A 27,917-nucleotide genomic window follows, 5' to 3' on the forward strand; every position below is an offset into this window, starting at 1 on the left:
AGTAATGCACCTGGCCTCCTGCAAGGCACAGTGACCCCACCAGCAGTGATGCACCTGGCCTCCCGCAACCAGGCTCTGCAGGAGTGGAGTGGGGGTGTTCCCTGGAATTGTGGGGGCAACTTACTCTTCCCTGATTTTCCGTAAAATGGAAGCCGGAGCACCACACATCTCTTGGGATCCCAGGTTCCCACAGCTCCTCCTTTCCAAGCCTGGGAGGCTGATGGCCAGAGGTCGCCCTGCCCCAGGGCTGTCAGCACCCCCAGGACCCCCAGATGCGTGTGCACCTCCCGTGGCCTCCAGCACTGTCAGTGAGGCATGTGTGGGGCCGTGGGTCCTGGGACAAGGCTGGCGGGAGCCCCTCCTTTACTCTCATGGGTGTCTGACAAGAATCCATTGTGACTCAGTCTGTTCCAGGGGCTGGCTGGGACAGGCTGGTCCTGGGAAGTAGGTAGTCAGGGAAGGTGTCCAGGAGGAGGCAGCCGCTGAAGCCGTGACAGAAGTACGTGGTCAGCAGATGGGACGGGGCAGCTGCACTGACGTAATTGGGCTTGGTCGTCTCTCCACCCAGTATTTCTTTTCTTTTCTTTTTTGAGACAAGGTCTCACCCTGTCACCCAGGCTGGAGTGTAGTGGTGTGATCTCAGCTCACTGCAGCCTTGACCCCCTAGCTTTAAGGGATCCTCCTGTCTCAGCCTCCCGAGTAGCTGGGATTACAGGTGTGACACCACACCCAGCCTGCACTGAGTATTTTAGCTGAGGTTGTACCCACTGCTGTAGACTGCACAGCCCAGTCTCAGTGTTCAGATGGGAGCTTGGCACCATGACTGGCCGCCCTGGCTGTAGATGCCGCATCCCCAGCACAGTAAAGCTCCAGCCAGCAGGACTGGGAGGCGGAGGGCCCCCCATTTCTCCCACAGCCTGGGCCTGGGAGAGAGCTGGATCCAGTCCAGGGTGGGCTGTTACTGCACTGAGGGCCCTGGGAGCCACCCCTCCTCCCCCAGAGTCAGGGGCTGTACTATGGTTGACAAAGCCAGGCAGCCCAGGGCAGACAGGCAGCCTGGGTCGCTCTGCCCACCCTCTGACCCTGCTGCCTCCTCCCTACTCCTACCCCTTGGCCCAGCCACATGGGTGGATGCTGGGCAGAGGCTGGCTGGGTGACTGAGCATGGAGCTCCCTCCAGGGAAGCCTCTTGGTGGGACCCCACCTATCACCACAGGCCCCTTCCTGTGGGGCTTGGGGCATCCTCTGGCCAGGGACTGGCAGGAAGCTGTGCTCTGACCTCAAGGCAGCTTCTAAAATGATATATCAGGCTCCCCCGCCTGGGTCTGCTGGGACAGCAGAGCCAGGAGACCCTGTGCCTCATCGTCGGAGGCGGGAGTTGGCCTGGGCAGGGCCTGGCGGCTGACCCCCCCAGCCCCTCTCGCCTCATTCATTTCTTCCCATTGGAACTGGGCATCCCCAGGAGACACCTTGCTCTGCTCGGTGCCATTTCCTCTCCCCTGCAGAGAGGGTAGGCTGGGCCAGAGCACTGCCGAACTGAGTGGGTCTCCAGGGGCCCCTTCCCCCCCTCACCCTGAGCAGGGGGCCGGCTTGGTGGGGTCTGCTCTGTGGGCTTCCTTGGCGGTAAGGGGTTAACTGGCTGGGCGGCCTGGGGCCACTGGGGCAGAAGCCCTTCCTCCTCCCTTCCCCATCAACCCCAGGAGCCTTCACAGCTGAGTTTGGGAAGGAATTTGTTTAATTAACGTACAAAACCGCCCTCCCCATATCCTTGGTCCCGGAGGCCTGGCCACCAGGCCGGTGCCCAGGCCGCGGGGGGTGGGGGTGGGGGTCCGGCTCAGCAGCAGGCACGCAGGGCCTTGCGGAAGACATTGCGGAACTCGGCGTTGAAGACAGTGTAGATGACGGGGTTGAGGGCGCTGTTGACGTAGCCCAGCCAGGTGACCGCGCTAACCAGCCGCGGGGGCACGGAGCAGGCAGGACACAGCGCCTGTGTGATGTGCACCACGAAGAAGGGCGTCCAGCACAGCAGGAAGGCCCCTGGGGGCGCCGAGAGCCACGTCAGCGCCCCCTGCCCCTCCGCGCCTCGTACTCCTCCCCTCCTCTCTCCCCAGCCCCCCAGGACAGGAACCCACCGACTACCACAGGCAGGACCCTCATGGCCTTGCGCTCCCGGCCGGTGATCTTGGCACGCCGCCTCCTGCGGGTCTGCGGTGGGGTCTGGGGTGGGAGCGCAGCGGCTCGGACGGCGTCTGGGGGCGCACAGTTGGAGTCGCAGGAGTCCGGGGGGAGGCCGGGCACGGGCGGCGCACAGTTGGGGCCGCGGAGACCCTGGGGAAGGCCGGGCGCTGGGGGCGCACGGTCGGGGCCGCAGGGACCCTGGGGAGGGCCGGGCGCGGGGGGCGCACAGTCAGGGCCGCAGGGGTCCTGGGGAAGGCGGGGCACAAGGGAAGGAGGGCCGGGGCCGCTGGGTCGGCGGGGCGCGCGGCCGTGCAGCTTGGCGCGACGGGCCACCTCCCAGCGCCGCAGGCCGCGGAACGTGGCCCAGTAGAGCAGCAGCATGAGCGGACAGGGTAGGAAGAAGGAGCACACGGACGAGTAGACCACGTAGTCGCGGTCCTCCAGGCGGCACACGGCGGGGTCACGGCCGCGCACGTCGTTGAGGCCGCACAGCACGGGCGCCGCCACCGCTGCGGACAGCAGCCACGTGGCGCCGATGAGCAGCAGCTGCCGGTGGCTCCCGCCCTGGCGGTTGTAGCGCAGCGGCACGGCCACAGCCACGAACCTGCGGGGAGCGCCGAGGGTGCGCGGGACAGCGCGGAGGCCGCGGTGAGGGCGGCGGCGGCGGGAGGGGCGCGAGGGCGCGGGGGCGCGGGCGGGGAGGGCGGCGCACCTGTCCACGCTGATGGCGCACAGGTTGAAGATAGAGGCGGTGCACAGCATGACGTCCATGGCCATGAGGGCGTCGCACAGGCGGGGGCTCAGCAGCCACGCGCCACCCTGGACCTGCGCGGCGACACCACAGGCCCTGAGGTTTCCCAGCCACCGCGGGCCCTTGTGACCCCCTCTCTTATGGGTAGTTCCAGGGCTGAATATGGAGGAGGGGGCCCGGCTGTGAACCAGAGGCCAGAGGAGCAGGCAGAGAAACACCCCCTCTGCACTCAGGTCTCCCTTTGTTTTGAGTTAGGGTCTCGCTCTGTCACCCAGGCTGGAGTGCGGTGGCTCCATCATGGCTCACCGTAGCCTGGAACTCCTGGGCTCAAGCGATCCTCCCACCTCAGTCTCCAGAGTAGCTGGGACTACAGCCGCGCGCCACCACCTCCCCCCCGCCCCCCGCTGATTTATTTATTTTTTATTTTTGTTTTTCTTTTTGTTTGTTTTTTTGAGACGGAGTTGCACTCTTGTTGCCCAGGCTGGAGTGCAGTGATGCGATCTCAGCTCACTGCAACCTCCACCTCCCGGGTTTAAGCGATTCTCCTGCCTCAGTTCCCCCGAATAGCTGGGACAGCAGCCGCATGCCACCATCCCCGGCTGATATTTTCATTTTTTTTTTTTCTGAGACGGAGTCTCGCTCAGTGGCGCAGGCTGGAGTGCCGTGGCACGATCTCGGCTCACTGCAAGCTCCGCCTCCCGGGTTCCCGCCATTCTCCTGCCTCAGCCTCCCAAGTAGCTGGGACTACAGGCGCCCGCCGCCACACCCGGCTAATTTTTTGCATTTTTAGTAGAGACGGGGTTTCGCTGTGTCAGCCAGGATGGTCTCGATCTCCTGACCTCGTGGTCCGCCCTCCTTGGCCTCCCAAAGTGCTGGGATTACAGGCGTGAGCCACCGCGCCCGGCCGATATTTTAATTTTTTGTAGAGACCCGGCCCGGTATGTTTCCCAGGCTGGTCTCAAACTCCTGGGCTCAAGCGATCCTCCTGCCTTGGCCTCCCAAAGTTGTGGGATTACAGGTGTGAGCCACCACTCCTGACCTTGGTCTCCCTTTTGTTACAAACATGAGAACGGCCTGGGGAATTCCCTGGGGGCGGGGCCTGATGTCATCGGGCTCAAGGAGAGCCCCTCCCCAGCCTGGGGTAGGCAGGGTCCCCGCTGGGCCTAGACATGAAGCTGGCTGCTCTGTCCTTCAGGGCATGAGCCAGCCTGTCTGGTGAAGCTCTCTGTGGGAGACTCCGGCGCATTAATTCATTTGTTTCCTCATCTGTAAGACGAGGATGATGATAGTATCCACATAATTGTCTTGAAGATAAATTATAATTAAAAATATGAAGACCTGCCCAGTGCCCAGCGTAGGAGTCCACGTGGAGTGACTCTCTCCAAGGGCAAAGGAGCAGGCAGCCCCCTTAATCCCTTCCCGCCGATTTGGGAAGATTAGGAGCTTAAACGTCGTCACTGTGACGTCTGCGGCTCGAAAGGAGCCCAGGTCATGCGTGTCCCGTGCTGCTGGTCTCTGCCCCAGCCGCCAGGACTCACCGTGTTCACCAAGGGGAAACCCCGAGTCCCCCCTCCTCCACAGTCCGGGACACCGCGTCCCCAGCTCAGCCTTAAGCTGCTTTTCTCTGGCTGCAGAGGGGCTGGCACCAAGTCCAACCCACCCGAGGGCCAGATCTGGTGTGGAGTGTGGGATCCATCCCCCAATTCCCCCTCGGGCTTCTCCCCAGGGTTCTCAGCAGGGGCCTGGCCCCCACACACCCTCCCCTGGGTTCTGTCCAGCCCAGGTCTCCCCTGTGAGCTGTGAGCCTCCTGGGGGTGAGCCAGCATCCGCACTGGGTGTGCGTGGTGGTCTGTGGCTGTGGCCGTGTGCAGTGCGTGTGTGTGTGCGTGTGTGTGTGTCCCAGGGCAGCCAGGGGGCCGAGCCCGCATCTGCCTGCCTGTCCAGCTGGTTGCCCTGGGGGTGAAATCCAGCTGCCGGGCGGGGGGAGGGGGCTGGCTTGACAAAGTCGCCTATTTCTGGGGTCCCTAGATCGAAGGACAGGCATCTCCTGGATAGCAGACGCCAAGACAGAAGGGGAAGGGAGGAGAGGAACGGGGGTCGGGGGACAGCGCAGCGGGGGGAAGGTCGCGAGGTGGCGGCGGTGGGTGTAGCGCGGAGGGACCAGGCGCAGCGCCCCTGCCGCCGCCCCAGCTGGAGGCTCCGGAGCAGAAAGGGGCCGGGTCGCGCCGGGTCCTCCGCAGGGACAGGGACGGAGAACCGAGGAGCAGATGAAGATGCTCGTGCGGCGGGACGGGGCTCACCTCGGAGTAGACGAAGAGCGGCAGCACCAGGAGAGCGAGCAGGAGGTCGGCGGCCGCCAGGCTCACGATGAAGGAGTTGGTGGGCGTCTGCAAGGCGCGCTCGGTGGCCACGCTCACGCACACGAGCGAGTTCCCCGCGAGCACCGCGCCGATGAGCAGCACGCCCCCAACCAGCGCCGCCGCGCCCGGCCCTGCCAGCCCCGCAGCCGCCCCCGCGCCCGGCCCGCGTCCAGCCAGCAGCACGTCCGGGTCCGCGGTGCTGCGGTTCCCCATGGCGCGCCGGCCCCAGGCGCCCGGGCGGGCGCTGAGCACCGCGGACAGCGCCGGGCCGCAAGCCGGGGAGTCCCTCCCCTTGGGCACGCCCCGGCCAGACTCTGGTCCCGCCCCCGCCCCGTCCCGGCTCAGGGGGGCCCCCGCGGCGCTCCACCGTGCGCCCAGTATTTGCTCATCTTGGAATTTTGCGCAGGGAGAGACGGGCAGGCGGACGAATGCGGCGGCCCAAAGAGACGGGAATGAAGCGAGGTGGTGGCCATGGGCAGGCCCAGCATCGCCCGGTGCGGCGCGGGGTCCGCACCCCGAGAAACCAACAAGGATGGAGGGGCAGCCAGACCAAGCCCTGAAGCGCGCGGGCATCGACGCCAGAGCCATCCTGCCCGGCCCCTGCGTGCGTCCCGGCCCTCGGGCCGTCCACCTAGTCCACCTGGTGTCTGGGAAAACGTCCCTCCCAGGCCCGTTCCGCCAGACGCGGGAAGACCGGAGTTTAGGCTCTGCCCGCCTCCCGGGGGACTCGCCTCGACCTCGCGCGCACCCTCCTGCCCGCGACTCCACGCCCGACCCAACCGCCGACGCCTGGCTCGTACCCCCGCTCTCCAGCAGCCTCTGGTCCTCAGCCCCCGCGACCACCACAGTCAGCCGCGGCCCCACCCATTGCACAGTTGGTCCTCCCGTGGCCGCCTCCGATAGTGGGCCGGCACCTCCCCCCGACCCTCCACCCCCGGGAGGACAGCTGAGCGGTCGACCCTGCTCCCTCCTCCAGTCCCTCCGGCCCAAGACCCTGAGCTAGGTAGGCGTCCCTCTGACCCTGGGCAGGGGGTCCGGGGACCGGACAGTAGGTTCAGCCCGCGAGGAGGCAACGAGAAAGACAAGACAGGCCCTGGCAGGTTCCAAACGTGCAGAAGAGAAAGTGCTTGCAAAGTGCAGCAGAGACAATTCTATGGACTCTTCATCAAATCGGGGTGACCCATGACCTGAGGGGTATTTTCTGTAGTCCTGTCACTAAAGGGGCCTAGAAGGCACTAAAAGGGGGCACCACTCTGTGGGACCCTGGGCGATGCACATCTTGCTCTTGTCCTTGTTTCTGGGAGGACTGGAGTGGAGGGGCCGTGCCAGGAATTGAGGCCCCTGACCTCAAACGTATGGAGGGCACGGGCTGGACGAGGTGCTGATGGGGTGTGCATTAAAGGGAGAAACGAGGGCTCTGAGAAGGAGCAGGCACCGTGAGCGTCACAAGGCAAGGTCCTGGGGTCTGTAGGGGAAAGGCCTCCACCAGGGTCAGGTGTCCACAGACATCAGGTGCAGCCGCAGCCAGGCTAAGTCCCTCTTGTGCAGACCAGACTCCTGCCCGTGAACCCTTGTGCAAAAGAAGTCACCACAGAAGAGGCTGGGACAGTGCAAGTTTTTTCTCTTCTAGGATGGAACCCGGGAGGGTGGCCCTGGGGTCTCCGGCTGGGTGCCCAACGGTGAGTCCAGCCCAGCCTCTGGTCAGCTTAGAGTTCCTTCAAGTGGCCCCCAAGATGTCTGCGACCACCAAGAGTGAAAACAAAGCCAGGCGGAGAAAGGATGTTTGCAGTACACATCTCTGGTACAGAATGCAGATCCAGAATATATAAAGAGTGCTTTTAAAACAATGAGAAAAGACAGACAATTCCAGTTTCTTTTTTTCTTTTTCTTTTTTTTTTTTTTGACATAGAGTTTGTCACTCTTGTTGCCCAGGCTGGAATGCAGTGGCACAATCTTGGCTCACTGTGACCTCTGTCTCCCAGGTTCAAGTAATTCTCCTGCCTCAGCCTCCCAAGTAGCTGGGATTACAGGCGCCTGCCGCCACACCTGGCTAACTTTTTTGTATTTTTAGTAGAGACGGGGTTTCATCATGTTGGCCAGGCTGGTCTCGAACTCCTGACCTCAGGTGATCCACCTGCCTTGGCTTCCTAACGTGCTGGGATTACAGGAATGAGCCACTGCCCCCAGCCTATACTATATACTTCCGTTGTTTATCTGAAAATCAAATGTAACTGGATGTGAGCGCATCTCACTGCAATCATGGCTCACTGCAGCCTCAATCTCCTGGGCTCAAGTGATCCTCTGGCTCCAGCTGGAGACCACAGATGCGTAGTGCCACACCCAGCTAATTTTCTTATTTTTTGTAGAGACGGGGTCTCGCCATGTTAGCCCAGCTGATCTCAAACTCCTGGGCTCAAATGATCCTCCCACCTCAGCCTCCCAAAGTGCTACGATTACAGGCATGAGCCACACACCCAGCCTAAACAATTTTTAATAAGGACCTCCACTCATACCTTACACATTAAAAAATTAACTCAAATATGCTGTCAAGAGAATCAAAAGACACAGACTGGGAAATGATTGCAAATGGCCACGTCTGGCAATGTTTTTTTTTCCATTTTAGTGTAGTAGGACGTCGTTGATTTTCCTGATGGCTACTCACGTTTGACCACTTCGCATGTGCCTGTTAACTGTCAGTGTGCCCTCTTCTGGAACGTGCCTGTTAAAAATCTTTGCTTTTGTTAAAAATTGGGTTGTCTACGCCAGGCGCAGTGACTCACTCCTGTAATCCCAACACTTTGGGAGGCCGAGCCGGGTGGATCACCTGAGGTCAGGAGTTCAAGACCAGCTTGGCCAACATGGTGAAACCCCATCTGTACTAAAAATACAAAAAATTAGCTGGGTGTGGTGGTGCGTGCCTGTAATCCCAGCTGCTTGGCAGGCTGAGGAAGGAGAGTTGCTTGAACCCAGGAGGCAGAGGTTGCGGTGAGCAGAGATCACGTCATTGCACTCTGGCTTGGGCAACAGAGCCAGCCTCTGTCTCAATAAATAAATATAAAAAAATAGAAACAAAAATTTTAAAAATTAGCAAATCATATATCCAGCAAATGGCTTGCATACAAAAAATATTAATAATTCTCAAAACTCAACATTAATGACATCACAAAAAGAAAATTCCAGATGAGTATCCTTTATGAATATAGATGCAAACGTTCTTGGCAAAATATGAGCAAACACAATCCCTTTTAAAGTGCTGCCCGTCAGAGAAGCAGCATTTTTTTTTTTTTTTTTTTTTTTGAGACGGAGTCTCGCTCTGTCACCCAGGCTGGAGTGCAGTGGTACAATCTCAGCCCACCACAACCTTCGCCTTCTGGGTTCAAGCAATTCTCCTGCCTCAGCCTCCCAAGTAACTGGGATTAGAGGTGTGCACCACCACACCCAGCTAATTTTTGTATTTTTAGTAGAGACAGGGTTTCATCATGTTGGCCAGGCTGGTCTCAAACTCCTGACCTCATGATCCGCCCACCTCGGCCTCCCAAAGTGCTGGGATTACAGGCATGAGCCATCGCGCCCGGCTGAAAAGCAGCATTTTTTAAAGGATTATGTACCATAACCCAGTGGGATTTATCCCAGGAATGCAAGGGTGAGTGAACAGACGAAATTCAATGTCATACACCAGATTAACAGAATGAAGAAAAACCCATGCAATCATCTCAATTGATGCAGAAAAAAAATTTCATAAAATTCAAAATCCTTTCATGATAATAAGACTCAATAAACTAGGAGTAGAAACAACTTCATCAGGCCAGGCATGGTGACTCAGCCTGTAATCCCAGCACTTCGGAAGGCCGAGGAGGGTGGATCACTTGAGGTCAGGAGTTCAAGACCAGACTGCCCAACATGTTGAAACCCCACCTCCACTAAAAATACAAAAATTAAAATTAGCTGGGCATGGTGGCGCACGCCAGCTTCTCAGGAGACTGAGACACGAGAATTACGTGAATCCAGGAGGTGGAGGCTGCAGTGAGACGAGATCGCACCACTGCACTCCCCCCTGAACAACAGAGGGAGACTGTCTCAAAAAACAAACAAACAAAAAACAAACACAGCTAACATCATACTCATTGGTGAGAAACTAAAAGCCTTTTAAAGAGACGAGGATGCCCACTGCTGCTGCTTCTGTTCAACATTGTTCTGGATGTTCTAGCCAGAGCATTAATCAAGAAAAAGAAATTAAAGGTATCCAAAACTGGAAAAGAAAACTATTTCTACTTGCAGATGACATGGTCTTATGTATAGAAGATCCTCCAAAAACAGGCCAGGCTCGGTGGCTCACACCTGTAATCCCAGCACTTTGGGAGGCCAAAGCGGGCGGATCACGAGGTCAGGAGATCGAGACCATCCTGGCTAACACAATGAAACCCCATCTCTACTAAAAATAGAAAAAATTAGCCGGGTGTGGCGGTGGGCACCTGTAGTCCCAGCTGCTCAGGAGGCTGAGGCAGGAGAATGGTGTGAACCCGGGAGGTGGACCTTGCAGTGAGCCAAAATCACGCCACTGGGCGACAGAGCAAGACTCTATCTCAAAAAAGAAAGAAAGAAAGAAAGAAACCCCGTCTCTACTAAAAATACAAACATTAGCTAGGTGTGGTGGCATGAGCCTATAGTTACAGCTACTTGGGAGTCTGAGGTGGGAGGGTCATTTAAGTCCAGGCGGTTGAGGCCACAGAGAGCTGTGATTGAGCCAATGTACTCCAGGCTGCCCCAAAATAAAATAAATAATGAACATGGGTAAAGGACTTGAACAGACATTTCTTCAAAGAAGATACACAAATGGCCGGTGCAGTGGCTCATGCCTGTAATCCCAGCACTTTGGGATGCCAAGGCAGGCAGATCCCTTGAGTTCAGGAGTTCAAGAACAGTCTGGCCAACATGGTAAAACCCCATCTCTACCACAAATACAAAAATTAGCCGGGTGTGCTGGTGGGTGCCCATAATCCTAGCTACTTGGGAGGCGGAGGTGGGATAATCACTTGAACCGGGGAGGCAAAGGTTGCAGTGAGCCAAGAACGCACCACTGCACTCCAGCCTGGGCAACAGTGCGAGACTCCATCTTAAAAAAAATATGGCCAGGCGCGGTGGGTCACGCCTGTGATCCCAGCACTTTGGGAGGCTGAGGTGAGCAGATCATGAGGTCAGGAGATCGAGACCATCCTGCCTAACATGGTGAAATCCCATCTCTACTAAAAATACAAACACGGCCGGGCGCGGTGGCTCAAGCCTGTAATCCCAGCATCTGGGAGGCCTTCAGACGGAGCGGATCACGGTGGTCAGAGATCAAGACCATCTCTGACTAACACGTGAACCCCTCGCCTCTCTACTAAAAAGGTCGGGCGCGGCTCAAGCCTGTAATCCTCTAGTGCACTTTGGAGCCCAGACGCATGATCACAAGGTCAGGAGATCGAGACCATCCTGGCTAACACGTGAAACCCCTCGCCTCTACTAAAAAGTACAAAAACTAGTCGGGCGCAGGTGGCGGGCGCTCGTAGTCCCAGCTACTCGGGAGGCTGGAGCCAGAGAATACAACCCGGGAGGCGGAGCTTGCAGTGAGCAGAGATCTGGCCACTGCACTCCAGCCTGGTGACAGAGCGAGACTCACTCAAAAAAAAAAAAAAAAATCTAGCCAGGGCGGCCGTGGTTCAAGCCTGTAATCCCAGCACTTTGGGAGGCCGAGATGGGCGGATCATGAGGTCAGGAGATCGAGACCATCCTGGCTGACGGGTGAAAACCCCCGCCTCTATTAGGTCGGCAAAACTGCTGGCGCTGTGGCTCACGCCTGTCCTGCCTGAGCGCCCAGCGCAGCGACCCGTCGGCAGGATCGGGACCGCGGAAACCCCGCCTCGCCGGCACTGCCTGCCGCCGTGCCTGTGGTCCCAGCTACCGGGAGGCTGAGGCAGGAGAATGGCGGGAACCCGAGGCGGAGGCTTGCAGTGAGCTGGAGATCACCCGCCCCACTGCACCCGCCTGGTGATGACAGACCCGCCTCAAAAAAAAAAAAAAAAAAGAAATACAAAACTAGGCCGGGCTGGAGGTGGCATGCCTGTAGTCCCAGAAGCTATCGGGAGGCTGAGGCCAGAGAATGGCGCGAACCCAGGAGGCATGGAGCTTGCAGTGAGCTGAGATCCGGCCACTGCACTCCAGCCTCAGGATAGATTTATGACTACCTCAAAAAAAAAAATCTTAGCTAGGCGAGGTGGCGGGCTACTGTAGTTCCAGCTAGTCGGGAGGCTGGGAGGCAGGAGAATGGCGTAAACCCAGGTGGAGGTGGAGCTTGAAGTGAGCTGAGATCCAGCCACTGCACTCCAGCCCAGGATAGAGTTTGTGACCCCGCCTCAAAAACAAAACAAAACAAATAAAACACTTTAGCCAGGCATGGTGGCATAAAAGGCAGTAATCCCAGCTACTCAGGAGGCTGAAGCAGGAGAATCGCCTGAAACTGGGAGGCAGAGGTTGCAGTGAGCCGAGATCGCGCCACTGCACTCCAGTCTGGGTGACAGAGCAAGACTCCGTCTCCAAAACAAACAAACAAATAATATATATATACACACACAAAAAAATGGCCACGAAGCACTTGAAAAGATGCTCAACCTCATTAGTCACTGGGGAAATGCAAATCAAAACCACAATAAGATACCATTCCATATCCATTAGGATGGCCACGATAATAAATAAGTAAAAATAATAAGTGTTAAGGATGGGGAGAAATTCACTGCTATTGGGAATGTAAAACAGTCACTGTTAGAAAAAGTCCAGCAGTTCCTCAACAAGTTCCACACAAAGTTACCATATGACTCCGTGGATGTGTTATATACCCAAAAGAAGTGAAAACAGGTGTTCAAATAACAGCTTGTATGTAAATGTTCACAGCAGCACTATTCACAATATACAAAAGACGCCGGGCATGGTGGCTCATGCCTATTCGAGACCAGCCTGGCCAATATGGTGAAACCCCATCTCTACTGAAAATACAAAGTACTGGCTGGGCATGGCGGCTCATGCCTATAATCCCAGCACTTTGGGAGACTGAGGTGGGCAGACTGCTGGAGGCCAGGAGTTCCAGACCAGCCTGGCCAATATGGTGTCCCCCATCTCTACTGAAAATACACAAACTCCGGCTCTAGCATGGTGGCTCACAGCCTATAATCCCAGCACTTTGGGAGGCTGAGGCGGGTGGATCACCTGAGGCCCTGAGTTGGAGACCAACCTGGCCAACACGGTTAAACCCCGTCTCTACTAAAAATACAAAAATTAGCTAGGCGTGGCAGGTGCCTGTATTCAAGGAGAATAGCTTGAACCCAGGAGGCAGAGGTTGCAGTGAGCTTTAGATCAGGTCAGCACTCCAGCCTGGCTGGCCAGGAGTGAGACTCATCCAAAATAACAAATAAATAGGCCGGCACGGCTCAAGCCTGTAATCCCAGCACTTTTGGGAGGCCGAGACGGGCGGGATCACAAGGTCAGGAGATCGGTGACCAGCCTGGCTGGGCAACACGGTGAAACCCCATCTCTACTAAAAAATACAAAAAACTAGGCCGAGTGGAGGCATGGCTCTGTAGTCCCAGAAGCACTCGGGAGGCTGGAGGGGCAGGAGAATGGCGTGAACCCGTGGGAGGCGGAGCTTGCAGTGAGCTGAGATGCGGCCACTGCACTCCAGCCTGGGCGACAGAGCGACTGCCTCAAAAAATAAATAAATAAACAAAATAAAATAAATAAATAAATAAATAAATAAATATTTTTTAAAATGCAAAAATTAGGGGGGTGTGGTGCCTGTAGTCCCAGCTACTTAGGAAGCTGAGGTAGGGGAATCAAACCCGGGAGGCGGAGGTTGCAGTGAGCCGAGACTGTACACTGCACTCCAGCCTGGCAACAGAGCGAGACTCCGTCTCAAACAAACAAACAAACAAACACACACAATATATACAAGGTAGAAATAAACCAAGTGTCCTCAGCAGGTGCATGGATGAACCAAATGCAGTGTGATTTTGCCATTAAAATGAATGAAACTCTGGGGCCAAGCGTGATGGCTTATGCGTGTCATCCCAGCACTTTGGGAGGCCGAGGCGGGCGGATCACCTGAGGGCAAGAGTTTGAGACCAGCCTGACCAACATGGCGAAACCCCGCCTCTATGAAAAATACAAAATTAGCTGGGTGTGGTGGCGCATGCCTATAATCCCAGCAACTCCAGAGGCCGAGGCAGGAGAATTGCTTGAACCCAGGAGGCGGAAGTTGCAGTGGGCCGAGATTGCGCCATTGCACTCCAGTCTGGGCAACAAGAGTGAAACTCCATCTCAAAAAAAATAAATAAAAATAAAGAAATAAATAAAAATAGTGACAGGGTCCTGCTATGTTTCCCAGGCTGGTCTCAAACTCCTGGCCTCAAACCATCCTCCTGCCTCATCCTCTCAAGTAGCCGAGACCACAGGCATGCACCACCATGCCCAGCTTTTATGATTTTATTTGTATGAAATACCCAGAATAGGCAGATCCACAGAGACAGAAAGCAAATTCATTGTTACTCAGAAGCTGAAGGGATTGGGGAAGGGGAAGTAAATGCTTTTTAGATTTGAGGTTTTCCATCTGGGGAGTGAAAAGTTCTGGAACTAAACAGTGGTGATGGTTGTACAATTCCATAACTGTTTACAATGGCTGAAATGGTAAGTTTCATGTTTTGCGTATTTTCCTGCAATAAAAACAAAAACAAAAAACAAAAAACAAAAAAAAAACTCAGCAGTAGAGAACAATTTAAAAACAGGCAAGAGATGTGAAGATACATTTAACCCACTACAACGTGCAAATGGAAACAAGCACCTGGAAAGAGGTTCCGAATCACCCACCACTGGGGAAATGCAACTAAAACCACAAGGAGGTGTTGTGGCAGAGAGAATGGCTGAAGGTTAAAAATAGCAACTGCTGCAAGGTTGACAGTGTGCAGAGAAAGTGAGGCCACCAGGTGCAGTGGCTCACGCCTGTAATTCCCAGTGCTTTGGAAGGCCGAGGCAGGTGGATCACTTGAGGTCAGGAGTTTGAGACCAGCCTGGGCAACCTTGTCTCTACTAAAAATATAAAAATTAGCCAGTCATGGTGGCAGGCGCCTGTAATCCCAGCTACTTGGAGGGCCGAGGCACGAGAATTGCTTGAAACCGGGAGGCAGAGGTTGCAGGTTGCAGTGAGCGGAGATGGCCCCACGGCACTCCAGCCTGGGTGACAGAATAAAACTCCATCTAAAAAAGAAAAGGAAGGAAGGGAGGGAGGGAGGGAGGGAGGGAGGAAGGAAGGAAGGAAGGAAAGAAGGAAGGAAGGAAGGAAGGAAGGAAGGAAGGAAGGAAGGAAGGACGGACGGACCCACGTGGCTGGCGGGGCTGTGATGCAAATGCTGGGGTAAATAGTGTGGCCGATTTAACAGATGGATACAGTGCATGGCTCGCAACCACAGCAGAACATCAAGGGCTTGACGGTCATTTCTCCGTCCTCTCCATGAGGTATAAATGGCTCACAGACACCCGAGAAAGTGCTGGTCATTAGGGAGACACAAATAAAAACCGCAGCCAGACACCACATTGCACCCACCAGCATCGTTAGTACACAACAAACAAAAAGGCAGAAAGTAGCAAGTGTCGGCGAGGACAAGAGCCGTGTCCCTGCTGTGCTGCTGGGGGACGTGTCCGTCTGAGACGCTGTTGTGGAAAACAGTTTGGCTGTTTTCCTCAGAACAATTAACACATCATTACTCTGTCACCCAGCAAGTCCCTCATAACTATACACCCAGAACGCTTGAAAACGGGATTGGGAAGGGCCCTTTGAACACCCGCGTTCACAGCAGTGTTATTTGCCCTCGCCCCAAAGGGGAGGCAGCCCAGGTGTCCATGAAGAGGCCCAAAGATGAACGGACGCGGTCGACGCGGTCCCTGCACACAACGGGACACGGTTCCCAAGGGAAGGAGATTCCCACACAGGCCAGGCTGCGGCGGCGAAGGCGGAGGACGCTGAGCTGAGAAACCAGTCGGTCTCCAAAGGACAAATCCCGAGAGGCTCCCCCTGCGCGCAGTCCCTGGAGGCGCTGAATCCACAGACAGAAAGTGGACGGGGCGCCAGGCTGGGGAGGGGAGGGGGCGTTTGATGGGGACAGAGCTTCATTTTGGGAGGACGGGAGAGTCTGAGAACGGATTTTGGGAGGACAGGAGCATCTGAGAAGGGATTTTGGGAGGACAAGAGAGCCTGAGAACGGATTTTGGGAGGACGGAAGAGCCTGTGAATGGATTTTGGGAGGATGGGGAGTCTGAGAATGATTTTGGGAGGATGGGAGAGTCTGAGAACGGATTTTGGGAGGATGGGGAGTCTGAGAACGGATTTTGGGAGGACAGGAGTGTCTGAGAAGGGATTTTGGGAGGACAAGAGAGCCTGAGAACGGATTTTGGGAGGACGGAAGAGCCTAAGAATGGATTTTGGGAGGATGGGGAGTCTGAGAACGGATTTTGAGAGGATGGGGAGTCTGAGAATGATTTTGGGAGGATGGGAGAGTCTGAGAACGGATTTTGGGAGGACAGGAGCGTCTGAGAAGGGATTTTGGGAGGACGAGAGAGCCTGAGAACGGATTTTGGGAGGATGGGAGAGTCTGAGAACGGATGGTGGGGACGGATGCACGGAAATGTCAGCGAACCCAATGATCCTGAACCCTGCACTTCAAAGCGGATAAAATGGCAACACCGGCCCCCACAACAAAGTCACGCCGCTCAGGCCTTCCCGACGAACTCACCCCAGCCGGGTGCTCCAGGGGCCTCCGGAGCTCCTGCCGCCGCCCCTTCCCCGGGGTCCCCCAGTCCCCCCAAATCCTCCCCCAAGTCCCACGGCCCCTCCGTCCCCGCGCCCCGCAGGCTCCGAGGCTTCGCGGTGCGGTTCCCTCTGCGGGTCCCGGCCCGGGTCCCCTTCGCCCCCCAGGCCGGGACGTCCCCCTCCCCCAGCCGGCCGAGGGGCGCCAGCGCGGCGGAGGGGGCGGGAGGCCGGGCCGGGGCGACAGCTGGGGGGGCGGCCCTGACCTTCCCGGGATCGCTGGGCGCGGCCGGGCCGTCCCCCTTCCGGGCGCCGCCATAAAGGGGCCTCGCGGGGCTCTGGCCGTGGCCGCAGCGCTCAGCTCCCGCGCCCGACCCCGCCATGGCCCCCCGGCCCCTCCTGCTGCTGCTGCTGCTCCTCGGGGGCTCCGCCGCGCGCCCCGCGCCCCCCAGGTGAGCCGCCCGCCAGGCCCGTCCGCCCCCGGCCGCACCCGCCCCCCGCGCGGCCCTGACCCCGACCCCCGCCCGCCCCCAGGGCCCGGCGACACTCGGACGGGACGTTCACCAGCGAGCTCAGCCGCCTGCGGGAGGGCGCGCGGCTCCAGCGGCTGCTGCAGGGCCTGGTGGGGAAGCGCAGGTGAGGCCGGGTGGGGCGGGGGTCTTGCCGTGGTGCCCTGGCAGCAACGCGCGACCCCCAGCTCCAGGACTGACTCTGTTTTGGGGCGGGGGACAGCGAGCAGGACGCAGAGAACAGCACGGCCTGGTCCAGGCTCGGCGCGGGTCTGCTCTGCCCGTCCGGGTCCGACACGCCCACCCTGCAGGCCTGGTGAGCGCCCGCCCCACCGCAGACCCCACCCCAGACCCCACCCCAGACCCTTCCTTCTGTCCGTGGCCTCCCTGGGTCAGCGCTGGTGGCCACCGGAGGCCCAATTCCAGCGGCGGGGCCGGGGTCTCCAGCCCCAGCCCCAGCCCCCAACCCCGCACGTGCTGTCTCTGCAGGATGCCCCTGGGCGGGGCCTGGTCTCCCTGGCTGCCCCCTGGGCCCAGGCCTGGGGTTATGGTTTCAGAACCTGCCGGTGCTGCTGCAGAAGGAACCCTGCGACCGAGATGAGGAAGGAACCCCCTCACCACCTGCCCAGCCTAGGAGCGGAGCTGCATTTGGGGTGGTGGGCAGGCTGGGGGGAGAGGGGGAGGGGTGGAACTCGGCACCAATAAAGGAGAATCAGACCCAGACACTGGGAGTTGGTTGTGTCCACTTGGTGTAATCGAGGCAACCCCTGTGTAGCAGGGCTGTCAGATGGAAGGGGGCCCCATCCACCCAGCCGGGACTGTGACCACACCCAGCTGCCCTTTACACCTGGCGGCCACAGCTGGCCCCTCATCCTTATCTCTGGCATCAGTGCCGCCTCCTGTACATCGACTAAGCACCGCAGGGCCCCGCCCCCCCTTGTCTTCATTAGGAAACAGTCAAGGGCTCAGGGGGAGCCCGGACAGACTCTCAGCTCCTGCCCGGGGCCCGTGTGGTCAGTGTTTCCGGAAGGGGCAGTGGGGAGGGTGTGGAGGGGCCAGGGAGGCTCAGGCGGGCAGGAAGAGGGGAGGGCAGAGGTGTCACCTGGGGTGCCAGGAGTCCACTCTGGCATGAGGACTCCGGACCCTCTGTCTTGTGTGGCCTCAGACCAGTGGCTTGACAACCCTCAGAGCCTGTGGAGTATGGAGCGTGCAGGGCTTGCAGGCGACCGTGAGGGTACAGTGCAGGGTTGGGACACTGAGCCCAGCCCCAGCCACGAGAGGCCAGAAGCTTCGGTGCACAGGCCTGGAGAGGAATGACTCCATCCCCGCCTCACGACAGCCCCTTCCCCGCCCCGACCCCAGCCAGTGGCCTCTCTCTAGAGCTGGGGGCTTGCGGGGGCCAATGAAAAGAGCAGGGCAAGTGTCAAGACTCACCTCACCCCCTCTGTTGGGCACCAGGGCTCCCCAGGAGCTCCCAGCTGCCCCCCACAGCCCTGCCTTAGCCTTGGTCACTAAGGCCCTGTCCAACCCCACCCTGAGAAGCTGGCTTGTCTCTGGGGCAGGCAGGCAGGGGTGTCCCTAGGACACAGTGAGGAGAGTCTCTTCCTTCAGAACCTGCCATCAGGCAGGCAGGGAGGTACTCCCGGCGAACACCCAGGTTCTGAGCCTCAAGGGTTGGCCTTAGGAATTTTGCCTGAGGTAGAGCTTAGGGGAGGAGCCAAGCAAGGGCAGCCTGGGCTAGGGAGGCAGGTTTCAGACACCCCAACACCAACGGCTTCTCTCCAACACCCTAGCTCTGCCCCTGCCCCACCCCAGCCCCATGGCGCCCGTGAGCCGTTCTCTAGTCCTTTCTGCCCTGTGCCTCCGTGCCTGTGGCCTGAGCCCCCTGGTTAATCCCTGTACTCAGTCTAACTTGGGCCAAATGACTGCCCCCCTTCTGGCAGTGGGCCGGACCCGCCGGCCAGCGGGAGCCCCCTTGGCAGAGGCCGGTTGTAAAGGATCATAAAGTGGGCGGCGTCTGGCTGGGGCGAAGGTCGCTGAGGTAGGAACTGCGCCAGTCCTGGACGCCAAACCCACTCGGACCCTCCTGCCAGGTGACAGCCGCCAAGATGGGGTCTTGGGCCCTGCTGTGGCCTCCCCTGCTGCTCACGGGGCTGCTTGGCCGACCCCCGGGGGCCGTGGCCCAGGTCCAGTGTACGTGCGGGCAGGGGTAGGTAGGTGGGGGCACAGGGCGGGGGGAGCCAGGGCCTGGGAGGCGCTGACCCCTCCTCTGCAACCTTACAGACTGCTCTGTGAACAAGTCGATCTTTGAAGTCGAGGAGAACACAAATGTCACCGAGCCGCTGGTGGACATCCATGTCCCAGAGGGCCAGGAGGTGACCCTCGGACCCTTGTCCACCCCCTTCGCATTTCGGATCCAGGGAAACCAGCTGTTTCTCAACGTGTCTCCTGATTACGAGGTGTGGGCGGCAGGTGGGTGGGGAGTGGGGGCTCCCAGGAGAAGGGAGCCTGGATCCTCAGGCCACACCTTCCCCGGGGGGCCCAGGAGTTCTATGCCTGCAGGCATCCACTAACACCCATGCTTGGTGGTGCCTGCCCTAGAAGGCTGGGCCATTTCGGGATGAAGGCTGGGCCCACACCCTCAGCACTGACCACTGATGATGGGGACCCTGGGCCAGCGCCTGCCCCCTTGGCCTCAGTCTCACCACCTGTGGGGCGGGACAGTGACTGCAGACCCGTCTGCCTCCACAGGAGAACTCACTACTTGAGGCTCAGCTGCTGTGTCAGAGCAGAGGCACGCTGGTGAGTCCCTGCCCCACTCTCCCCGCCCACCAGGCCACCTCAGCTGGGCTCTGCCCTGCCGGTCCAGGGCCAGTCTCTGATGACCTCACCTAGGGTGTGGTTTCACATGCCACCCCTCCGAGAGTGATGCTCACATTTCCTCCAGTCCAGACTCTGCCCTGAACTGTGGCGTCCCCGTCACTGATCCCTTGTCCAGCAGATACCCCCACCCAGTGTGCCCAAGACTCCCACCCACTCCCTCAACCACCACTGCCAGGGAGGCACAAGGGAGGTACCTTTATCCTGCCAGCCACTGGAACCACTTTGGTTTCCCCACGTCCCCCGCTAAGCTCCCCATTGGTAAATCACTTGGCTCTGCCCCAGCTCGACCCAGAAATCCACCGTCTGCCCACCTCCAGTCCCACCAGGGCCGGGACACCAGCACTCATTTTGGGAAACTTTCAGCCGGCCCGCTGGCTTCCCCGTTGCCCCTTGCCGGTCCCAGTCCACTCCATGCGGCGGAACAGCCTCTGTGGACGCTGTAAACCAAGGCTGCCCAGTCCACCCCAGCCCTCCACAGCTCCTTTCTCACTGAGAGTCAAACCCAGATGTACTGTGCGGAGGCTCTGCTGCAGCCTCAGAGCTCCCGCAGGCACGCTCCTCCCTCACCTGCTCAGGTCTGCAGTCTTCAGAGAAATCCCAACCGCCCTATTAGGGAATAGTTGCATCCCAGCCCCGCTCCCCCAACATCCTACTTCTTGACCAGCGGCATTGTTTTCGGCTTTATTAAGGAAAATTGCAGAATCCTGAGGCCAGCACAGGCCCCCGCCCCCCGCCCCCACCTACCAGCAGACAGAGGGCTCTGTGCCCACCGCACACCACAGCACATCACCCACATATATCTTGGCATGTGTCTCTGAAAGAGAGGGATGCTTCTTTTTTTTGAGACAGAGTCTCGCTCTGTTACCTAGGTTGGAGTGCAATGGCGAGATCTCGGCTCACTGCAACCTCCGCCTCCTGGGTTCAAGTGATTCTCCTGCCTCAGCCTCCCAAGTAGCTGGGATTACAGGCGCCCACCACCACGCTTGGCTAATTTTTGTATTTTTGGTAGAGACAGGATTTCACCATGTTGGTCAGGCTGATCTCAAACTCCTGACCTGGTGATCCGCCCGCCCCAGCCTCCCAAAGTGCTGGGATTTCAGGCATGAGTCACTGTGCCTGGCCGGGATCCTTCTTTTTTTTTTTTTTTTTTTTTTTTTTTTTTAAGATGGAGTCACCCTCTGTCGCCCGGGCTGGAATGCAGTGGCACGATTTCCGCTCACTACAACCTCTGCCTCCCAGGTTCAAACGATTCTCCTGCCTTGGCGTCCACCCACCTCGGCCTCCCAAAGTGCTGGGATTACAGACGCCCGCCACCACACCCAGCTAATTTTTGTATTTTTAGTAGAGACGGGGTTTCGTCATGTTGGCCACATTGGTCTCGAACTCTTGACCTCAGGTGATCTGCCCGCCTCGGCCTCCCAAAGTGCTGGGATTCCAGGCATGAGCCACCATGCCTGCCAGGACTCTTCTTTTTGAAACATAACCACAATGTCGTCACACCTGGGAAAAGTGGTCACTTTCTACCTCGAATGTTCAGGATGCCGCATTCCCCATGGTCTCTGAAGGGTTTTAACAATGGTTTGTTGGCTCAAGCCTGTAATCCCAGCACTTTGGGAGGCCGAGGTGGGTGGATCACGAGGTCAGATCGAGACCATCCTGGCTAACACGGTGAAACCCTGTCTCTACTAAAAATACAAAAAACTAGCTGGGCGTGGTGGCGGGTGCCTGTAGTACCAGCTACTCGGAGGCTGAGGCGGGAGAATGGTGTGAACCCGGGAGGTGGAGCTTGCAGTGAGCCGAGATCGGGCCACTGCACTCCAGCCTGGGCCACACAGCGAGACTCCGTCTCAAAAAAAAAAAAAAAAATTGTTTGTTTGAATCAGGGTCCACGTTATGCACCTAGCTGATAATTCTCCTGAGTTTCTGTTCATCTTCACGTTTCCTTCTCCCATCTTTTCTCTTGGAGATTTATTTGTGAAGAAACTGGGTTGTCGGCTGGGTGCGGTGGCTCACACCTGTAATCCCAGCACTTTGGGAGGGAGTTTGAGACCAGCCTGACCAACATGGAGAGACCCCGTCTCTTCTAAAAATAAAAAATTACCCGGGTGTGATGGCGGGCGCCTGTAATCCCAGCTACTCGAGAGGCAGAGGCAGGAGAATCGCTTAAACCTGGGAGGCAGATGTTGCAGTGAGCCAAGATCACGCCACTGCACTCCAGCCTGGGTGACAGAATGAGACTCTGTATCCAAAAAGAAAACAAAGAAAAGAACTGGATTGTCTTTCCTCACTTGAGATTCTGCTGGTTGCATCCCCAAGTACCTGCATTATTTTTCTGTGGCGCACCTGCCACCTCCTGGCTTTATAAAGTCCTTTTTGTCTGTTGTTGTAAGTCCTGCCAGGACAGGCACCACCGGGCAGAGATTTGTCTCTTGTGATCTCTGCATCCCAGCACCTAGAGCTGTGCAGCCCCCCTGCAGCCCCCCAACACCACTGAGCGAGTGAGTGGATGGATAGCCGTCGAGGGGTGCACCTCACTCACGATGGGGACAGACAGCCGTTGAGGGGTGCACCTCACTCATGATGGGGAAGGATAGCGTCGAGGGGTACACCTCACTCATGATGGGGAGCGGCTGTGGGAGAGGCTGATGGCCACATCCTGCAGGTGACCCAGCTGAGGGTGCTCGTGTCAGTGCTGGACGTCAATGACAACGCCCCCGAATTCCCCTTTACAACCAAGGAGATAAGGGTGGAAGAGGTGAGGCCAGCGAAGCTGCCAGGGCTGGGGAGGGGGTGCGGGAGCCCAGGGTGAGGGCAGGGGTGAGTGGTGGCCGGGGGCTCAACCACAGCGGGGGTCTACAGGGGCCAAGAGTGTGGCCAGACCAAGCCCCTCTCCCTCCCTAGGACACTAAAGTAAACTCCACCGTCATCCCTGAGACAGAACTGCAGGCCGAGGACAAAGACAAGGATGACATTCTGTTCTACACCCTCCAGGAAGTGACTGCAGTCAGTGCCGCCCGCCCTGCCCCAGCGTGAGCCCCTCGCCACTGACACCCGCAGCCGCCCTCGCCCTCCCAGGGTCTTAGGCTGTGTCCTCCCTGATCCTCCCCAGGGTGCCAGTGACTACTTCTCCCTGGTGGGTGTAAACCATCCCGCCCTGAGGCTGGACCGGCCCCTGGACTTCTACGAGCGGCCCAACATGGCCTTCCGGCTGCTGGTGCGGGTGAGCGGCTCACCCCAGCCCTGAGTCCCACACGCTTGAGGTCCCCCTGGCCCCAGCTGCTTCCAGGCCTGATCTGGCTGTTGCAGGACACTCCGGAGGAGAATGTGGAGCCCAGCCACACGGCCACCGCCACGCTGGTGCTGAACGTGGTGCCTGCCGACCTGCGGCCCCCCTGGTTCCTGCCCTGCACCTTCTCAGACGGCTACGTCTGCATCCAAGCTCAGTACCACGGGGCTGTCCCCACGGGGCATACACTGGTAATGGGGAGGGAGAGGCAGTGCCCGGGGCGGGGCCTTCTAGGCAGGTTGGAGGCAGGGACGGCCAGGATCAGAAGAAGGGCAGGGTCAGGGTCAGCGGGTGGGGCCAAGTTTGGTTGTGATTTTGAAACAAATACAGACTCTCCTTGTAAACCAATCTTTCCCATCTTGAGGGGGTGAGGGAGCAAACCCTGAACACACAGAGAGGAGTGTGGGCCCCAGAGCCAGGCGGTCTCAGGAGCCTGGGGAGGTGGGCTGGGGCCCTGGAGTTCTTAAGGGATGGTGAGATCTCTGCCCTGCTCACAGTCACCACTAGGCCCACGCAAACCTTCACAGCACCAAGGCACCCGGGGCCACCAAACAGCACATGAGAGGCAGAAACGCAGACCCCGGGAACCCCCCGCTTCCTAAATGTCTGCTTAGCCGTCAAGACAAGCATCGTGCAAATGGCACTCAGTATCTCTGGGCAACTTATTCGTTAGTGAGGGACCCACAGGGGTGTGACTCACTGTGATACTGGGACAAGGGACAGTCCTAGACAGGCAGGGATGCCCGGCCACCAGCGGGACTGGGCCCCTCCTCAGCCAGCCCTGCCCTGGCTGACCTTGATGGGGAGCCAGAGGGGCCAGGTTGGGGCCATCCACCCCAGCCTCACGACGTGCCCTCCTCTCCACCATCCTTGAAGCCATCCCCCCTCGTCCTGCGTCCCGGACCCATCTACGCCGAGGATGGAGACCGCGGCATCAACCAAGCCATCATCTACAGCATCTTCAGTGGTGAGTGGGGCCCAGCCCTCAACAATGCCCCGGACCCCTCTCTGTCCCTGTCTCTGTCCCCACCTTGGGCTGGGGAAGCCCCAGGGGCACCTGCCAGCAAGGCAGAGCTGGCTGGGTCCCTGGGCCTCAGGAGGCCGGGACTGAGCACTTCCATCGTCCTCCCAGGAAACGTGAACGGTACATTCGTCATCCACCCAGACTCCGGCAACCTCACCATGGCCAGGAGTGTCCCCAGAGCCATGACCTTTCTTCTGCTGGTGAAGGTGAGGTAGGGACCTGCACGGGGGGCAGGGCAGTGGGGGCAGGGTGGAAGGTAGGGCGGGGGTCAGGGCGGGGGGGGCAGGGCCCCTGCCAAGTCTGCATCTATTCTTCCTGAGCCCCAGGCTTCAGCACCAGCTCCACCGTCAACCCCACGAGTCACGGCTGCCTCCCTCGCCTCCAGGGCCAGCAGGCTGACCTTGCCCGCTACTCAGTGACCCAGGTCACCGTGGAGGCTGTGGCTGCAGACGGGAGCCCGCCCCGCTTCCCCCAGAGCCTGTACCGTGGCACCGTGGCACTTGGCGCTGGAGCAGGTGTTGTGGTCAAGGATGCAGCTGCCCCCTCTCAGCCTCTGAGGGTCCAGGCTCAGGACCCGGAGTTCTCGGTAGGTAGCACACGCAAGGCTGATGCCTGCCGCCCCCACGGCAGCCTTCCTGTTGCCCAGGGTCCCTGGGTCCACCCGGCCTCCCCTCTGTGGGTGGGTCAGGGCTGCAGATGGGAGGCAGCCTGGCCGGGGACTCAATGAAACCCTGTCCAGGACCTCAACTCGGCCATCACGTATCGAATTACCAACCACTCACATTTCCGGATGGAGGGAGAGGTTGTGCTGACCACCACCACACTGACCCAGGCGGGGGCCTTCTACGCAGAGGTGAAGGGCAGGGCAGGTGGGCATCTCCAAGGGTGTGGGGCTTAAAGACGTGCCCAGGAGGGACAAGCCCCTTTCTGCCCCAGGTTGAGGCCAAAAATACGGTGACCTCTGGCACTGCGACCACAGTCATTGAGATACAAGTTTCCGAACAGGAGCCCCCCTCCACAGGTGAGCCCCCATCCCCAGAGACTGGAGGAACAACTGGGCCCTGGACCAGCACCACTTCTGAGGCCCCCAGACCCCCTGTGCCCTCCCAGGGACCCTCCACAACCAGCTCTGGGGGAGGCACAGGCCCTCATCCACCCTCTGGCACAACTCTGAGGCCACCAACCTCGTCCACACCCGGGAGGCCCCCGGGTGTGGGAACCAGCACCTCCCACCAACCAGCCACACCCGGTGGCGGCACAGCACAGACCCCAAAGCCAGGAACCTCTCAGCCGATGCCCCCTGGTGTGGGAACCAGCACCTCCCACCAACCAGCCACACCCGGTGGTGGCACAGCACAGACCCCAAAGCCAGGAACCTCTCAGCCGATGCCCACCAACCAGCCACACCCGGTGGTGGCACAGCTCAGACCCCAGAGCCAGGAACCTCTCAGCCGATGCCCCCCAGCAGGAACACCCCATCCTCAGGTAGCACCCACTCCGTTGCCTTCCCTCCCTGGCTCAGATCACTGGGTGGTAGGGAAATGCTGTAGGAAGGGTCCACCCCAGGCTGACCTGGCCTGACTATGAAATCCCAGAGGGGTCTGTTTGGGACTGACAGACACAGACAGGCCAAAGGCCCTCAGTGAGGTGAACTGTGATGTGTGTAGGACAGAGGCCAGATTTGGGGTCCAGCGAATCCCATGATTCCCACAGCTGCCGGCTCACCCTGCAGGCCCCTGCCCCTCCTGTGAGCAGCCTCCTTGGTCGGGGGGGGGCCCAGGGTCTCACTGGGACACACAGGCCCCTCCAGCCAGGGTCAGCAGAGCCTGAGATTTGGGAGACAGCCCAGGCCTGGGTGATTTCCAAGTGTCTCAAGCCTGGCACAGGTTGGCATGGGGAATGCCTGGGGCGCTCAACAGTGCGGGGGTGATGGCATTTTCCACAGCGATGCCAGGTGGCGGCCCCTCGGAGGACAAGCGCTTCTCAGTGGTGGACATGGCAGCCCTGGGTGGGGTGCTGGGTGCACTGCTGCTGCTGGCTCTCCTTGGCCTCACTGTCCTTGTCCACAAGCACTACGGCTCCCGGCTCAAGTGCTGCTCCGGCAAAGCTCCGGTGAGGCCCAGGGTGGAGGGCAGGGCAGGCGACCCGCAGGGAGTGGGGGACAGGAGAGGGGAGGGCAGAGGGGAATATGTGGAGGCGGAGGGGTGTCCACCGTGGAATGAAGGTGTGGAGAGGCCACAAGGCAGCAGAGACCCAGGGACCCCGCTGACGCCTTCACTCCCGCTAGCAGGAACCCCAGCCCTCAGGCTGTGACAACCAGGCGTTCCTCCCTGACGACGAGGCCAACTGGGCGCCCGCCCCCAGCCCCACGAGCGACGCCAAGCCCGCGGAGGCACCGCCGACGCCCGCGGAGCCCGCGCCCCCTGGCCCCGCGCCCCCAGGCAGTGCCCCTGAGGCCCCGGCAGCGGCGGGAGCCGGGGGAAGCCCCGCAGCGGTGAGGTCCATCCTGACGAAGGAGCGGCGGCCGGAGGGCGGGTACAAGGCCGTGTGGTTCGGCGAGGACATCGGGGCGGAGGCAGACGTGGTCGTTCTCAACACGCCCACCCTGGACGTGGATGGCGCCAGCGACTCCGGCAGCGGCGACGAAGGCGAGGGCGCGGGGCCTGGCAGGGGTCCCCACGATGAGCCCGGCGGCGATGACTCGTACATCTAAGCGGCCCCTCCACCCTCTTCCCCTGCCGCGCGGGCGCTGGAGGTCCCGCTCCCCTAACCCCTGACCCAAGGCAGAATAAAGCGAGGCTCCCGAAACCCAGGCCGTGGCATGGGGCGGGCGCGCGGGTCCGTGCGGGCCCCATTTGCTCGCATCCCCCATCGTCCTCGGCGCTCGAGCCCGGGTGTGCAGACGGGGGTGGCGGGTCCGGCCGCGCTGTCCCCACCCGAAGGCTGCAACGCTTCCCGTAAACCACCTGCTGTGCCCGCTGTCTTCCCGAGGCTCCGCGCCAGCTGGCCCGAGAAGTTCCTCTCCTGCTCTAACCACAGCCGGAAAGGGCACTCCCCTCCCCCAGTCTGCACTGGGGATCTCAGGCACCCGCTGAACTCAGACCTACCACTCCCGACCCTACACAGAGATTGCCTGGGGAGGCTGAAGAGCCAACGCAAATCCCCAAGACGATGGGCTTGGAAGCCAGTAGTCTCAAACATCTGCCGGGCCGGGGGTCCTAGTCCCCTTCTGAAATCTACATGGTTGGGTTGGGGCACAGCATTAAACACCCACCCAGAGGCCTGGACTGAGGCACGCGGGGGTCGGTGAGCGCGTGTGGCCTGAGCAGGAGCCGGACCAGGAGGCCTAGGGGTGAGAGACACCTCCCGGTCGCTTCTCCCAAGGCCACAGCCCAGGCTGGCCACCCATGCCCAGAACCATCAAGGGGTCCCTTGTGGGTCGTCAGCACTGTCCCTGATGAAAAGACACTATTAATTCCTTTCCAAATGTTTTAATTGCAAGAACGTCTGATATTCTTGTCTGAACAATCTAAAGAACCCAAAGGGGGCCGCATGGTGGCTCCCGCCTGTAATCCCAGCACTTCGGGAGGCCAAGGCGGGCGGATCAGCTGAGGTCAGGAGTTCAAGACTAGCTTGACCAACTTAGAGAAACCCCGTCTCTACTAAAAATACAAAATTAGCCGGGCATGGTGGCTCATGCCTGTAATCCCAGCTACTCGGGAGCCTGAGACAGGAGAATCACTTGAACCCATGAGGCGGAGGTTGTGGTGGGCCAAGATTGTGCCACTGCACTCCAGCCTGGGCAACAAAAGCGAAACTCCATCTCAAAAAAAGGAACCCAAACGGTGCAGCTGCCCCTTTTTAGAGGCACATCCACCTCCCCTTACCCACTTCCCTTTTTTGAGACTCAGTCATGCTCTGTCCCCTGGGCTGGAGTGGAGTGGCTCCATCTCAGCTCACTGCAGCCTCGACCTCCTGGGCTCAAGTGATTCTCCCGCCTCAGCCTCCCAAGTACCTGGGACTACAGGCCTGCGCCACCACGCCCGGCTGATTTTTGTATTTTTAGTAGAGACTGGGTTTCGCCACGTTTGCCAGGCTGGTC

At 59.2% G+C, this 27,917-nt stretch overlaps 3 protein-coding genes across 3 annotated transcripts; 2 read left to right on the top strand and 1 right to left on the bottom strand.

Annotated features, from left to right (window-relative positions):
* Nucleotides 1–1,716: 1,716 nt before the first annotated feature.
* Nucleotides 1,717–6,141, bottom strand: DRD4 (dopamine receptor D4). Its single transcript, XM_003909328.4, has 4 exons — nucleotides 5,229–6,141; nucleotides 2,890–3,002; nucleotides 2,132–2,781; nucleotides 1,717–2,036 (listed from the first exon to the last, which is right to left on the bottom strand). The coding sequence occupies exons 1-4, from the start codon at nucleotides 5,874–5,876 to the stop codon at nucleotides 1,834–1,836; spliced, it is 1,614 nt and encodes a 537-aa protein (XP_003909377.3). The 5' UTR covers nucleotides 5,877–6,141; the 3' UTR covers nucleotides 1,717–1,833.
* Nucleotides 6,142–16,020: 9,879 nt separating this feature from the next.
* Nucleotides 16,021–17,345, top strand: SCT (secretin). The gene is made up of 4 exons (XM_003909327.5): nucleotides 16,021–16,565; nucleotides 16,648–16,749; nucleotides 16,846–16,938; nucleotides 17,112–17,345. Exons 1-4 carry the CDS (start codon nucleotides 16,495–16,497, stop codon nucleotides 17,221–17,223), a joined length of 378 nt encoding a protein of 125 aa, XP_003909376.1. The 5' UTR covers nucleotides 16,021–16,494; the 3' UTR covers nucleotides 17,224–17,345.
* Nucleotides 17,346–18,469: 1,124 nt separating this feature from the next.
* Nucleotides 18,470–26,676, top strand: CDHR5 (cadherin related family member 5). The gene is given in 15 exon segments (XM_009185222.4): nucleotides 18,470–18,815; nucleotides 18,906–19,081; nucleotides 19,374–19,424; nucleotides 22,168–22,260; nucleotides 22,407–22,508; nucleotides 22,615–22,725; nucleotides 22,812–22,982; nucleotides 23,668–23,758; nucleotides 23,924–24,021; nucleotides 24,201–24,401; nucleotides 24,555–24,668; nucleotides 24,752–25,202; nucleotides 25,205–25,300; nucleotides 25,761–25,927; nucleotides 26,106–26,676. Coding segments are annotated over 15 exon segments (2,430 nt in total). The 5' UTR covers nucleotides 18,470–18,730; the 3' UTR covers nucleotides 26,529–26,676.
* Nucleotides 26,677–27,917: the final 1,241 nt, after the last annotated feature.

The sequence above is a fragment of the Papio anubis genome, chromosome 12, assembly GCF_008728515.1.
Source record: "Papio anubis isolate 15944 chromosome 12, Panubis1.0, whole genome shotgun sequence".
In the NCBI taxonomy this organism is placed as follows: Eukaryota; Metazoa; Chordata; class Mammalia; order Primates; family Cercopithecidae; genus Papio; species Papio anubis.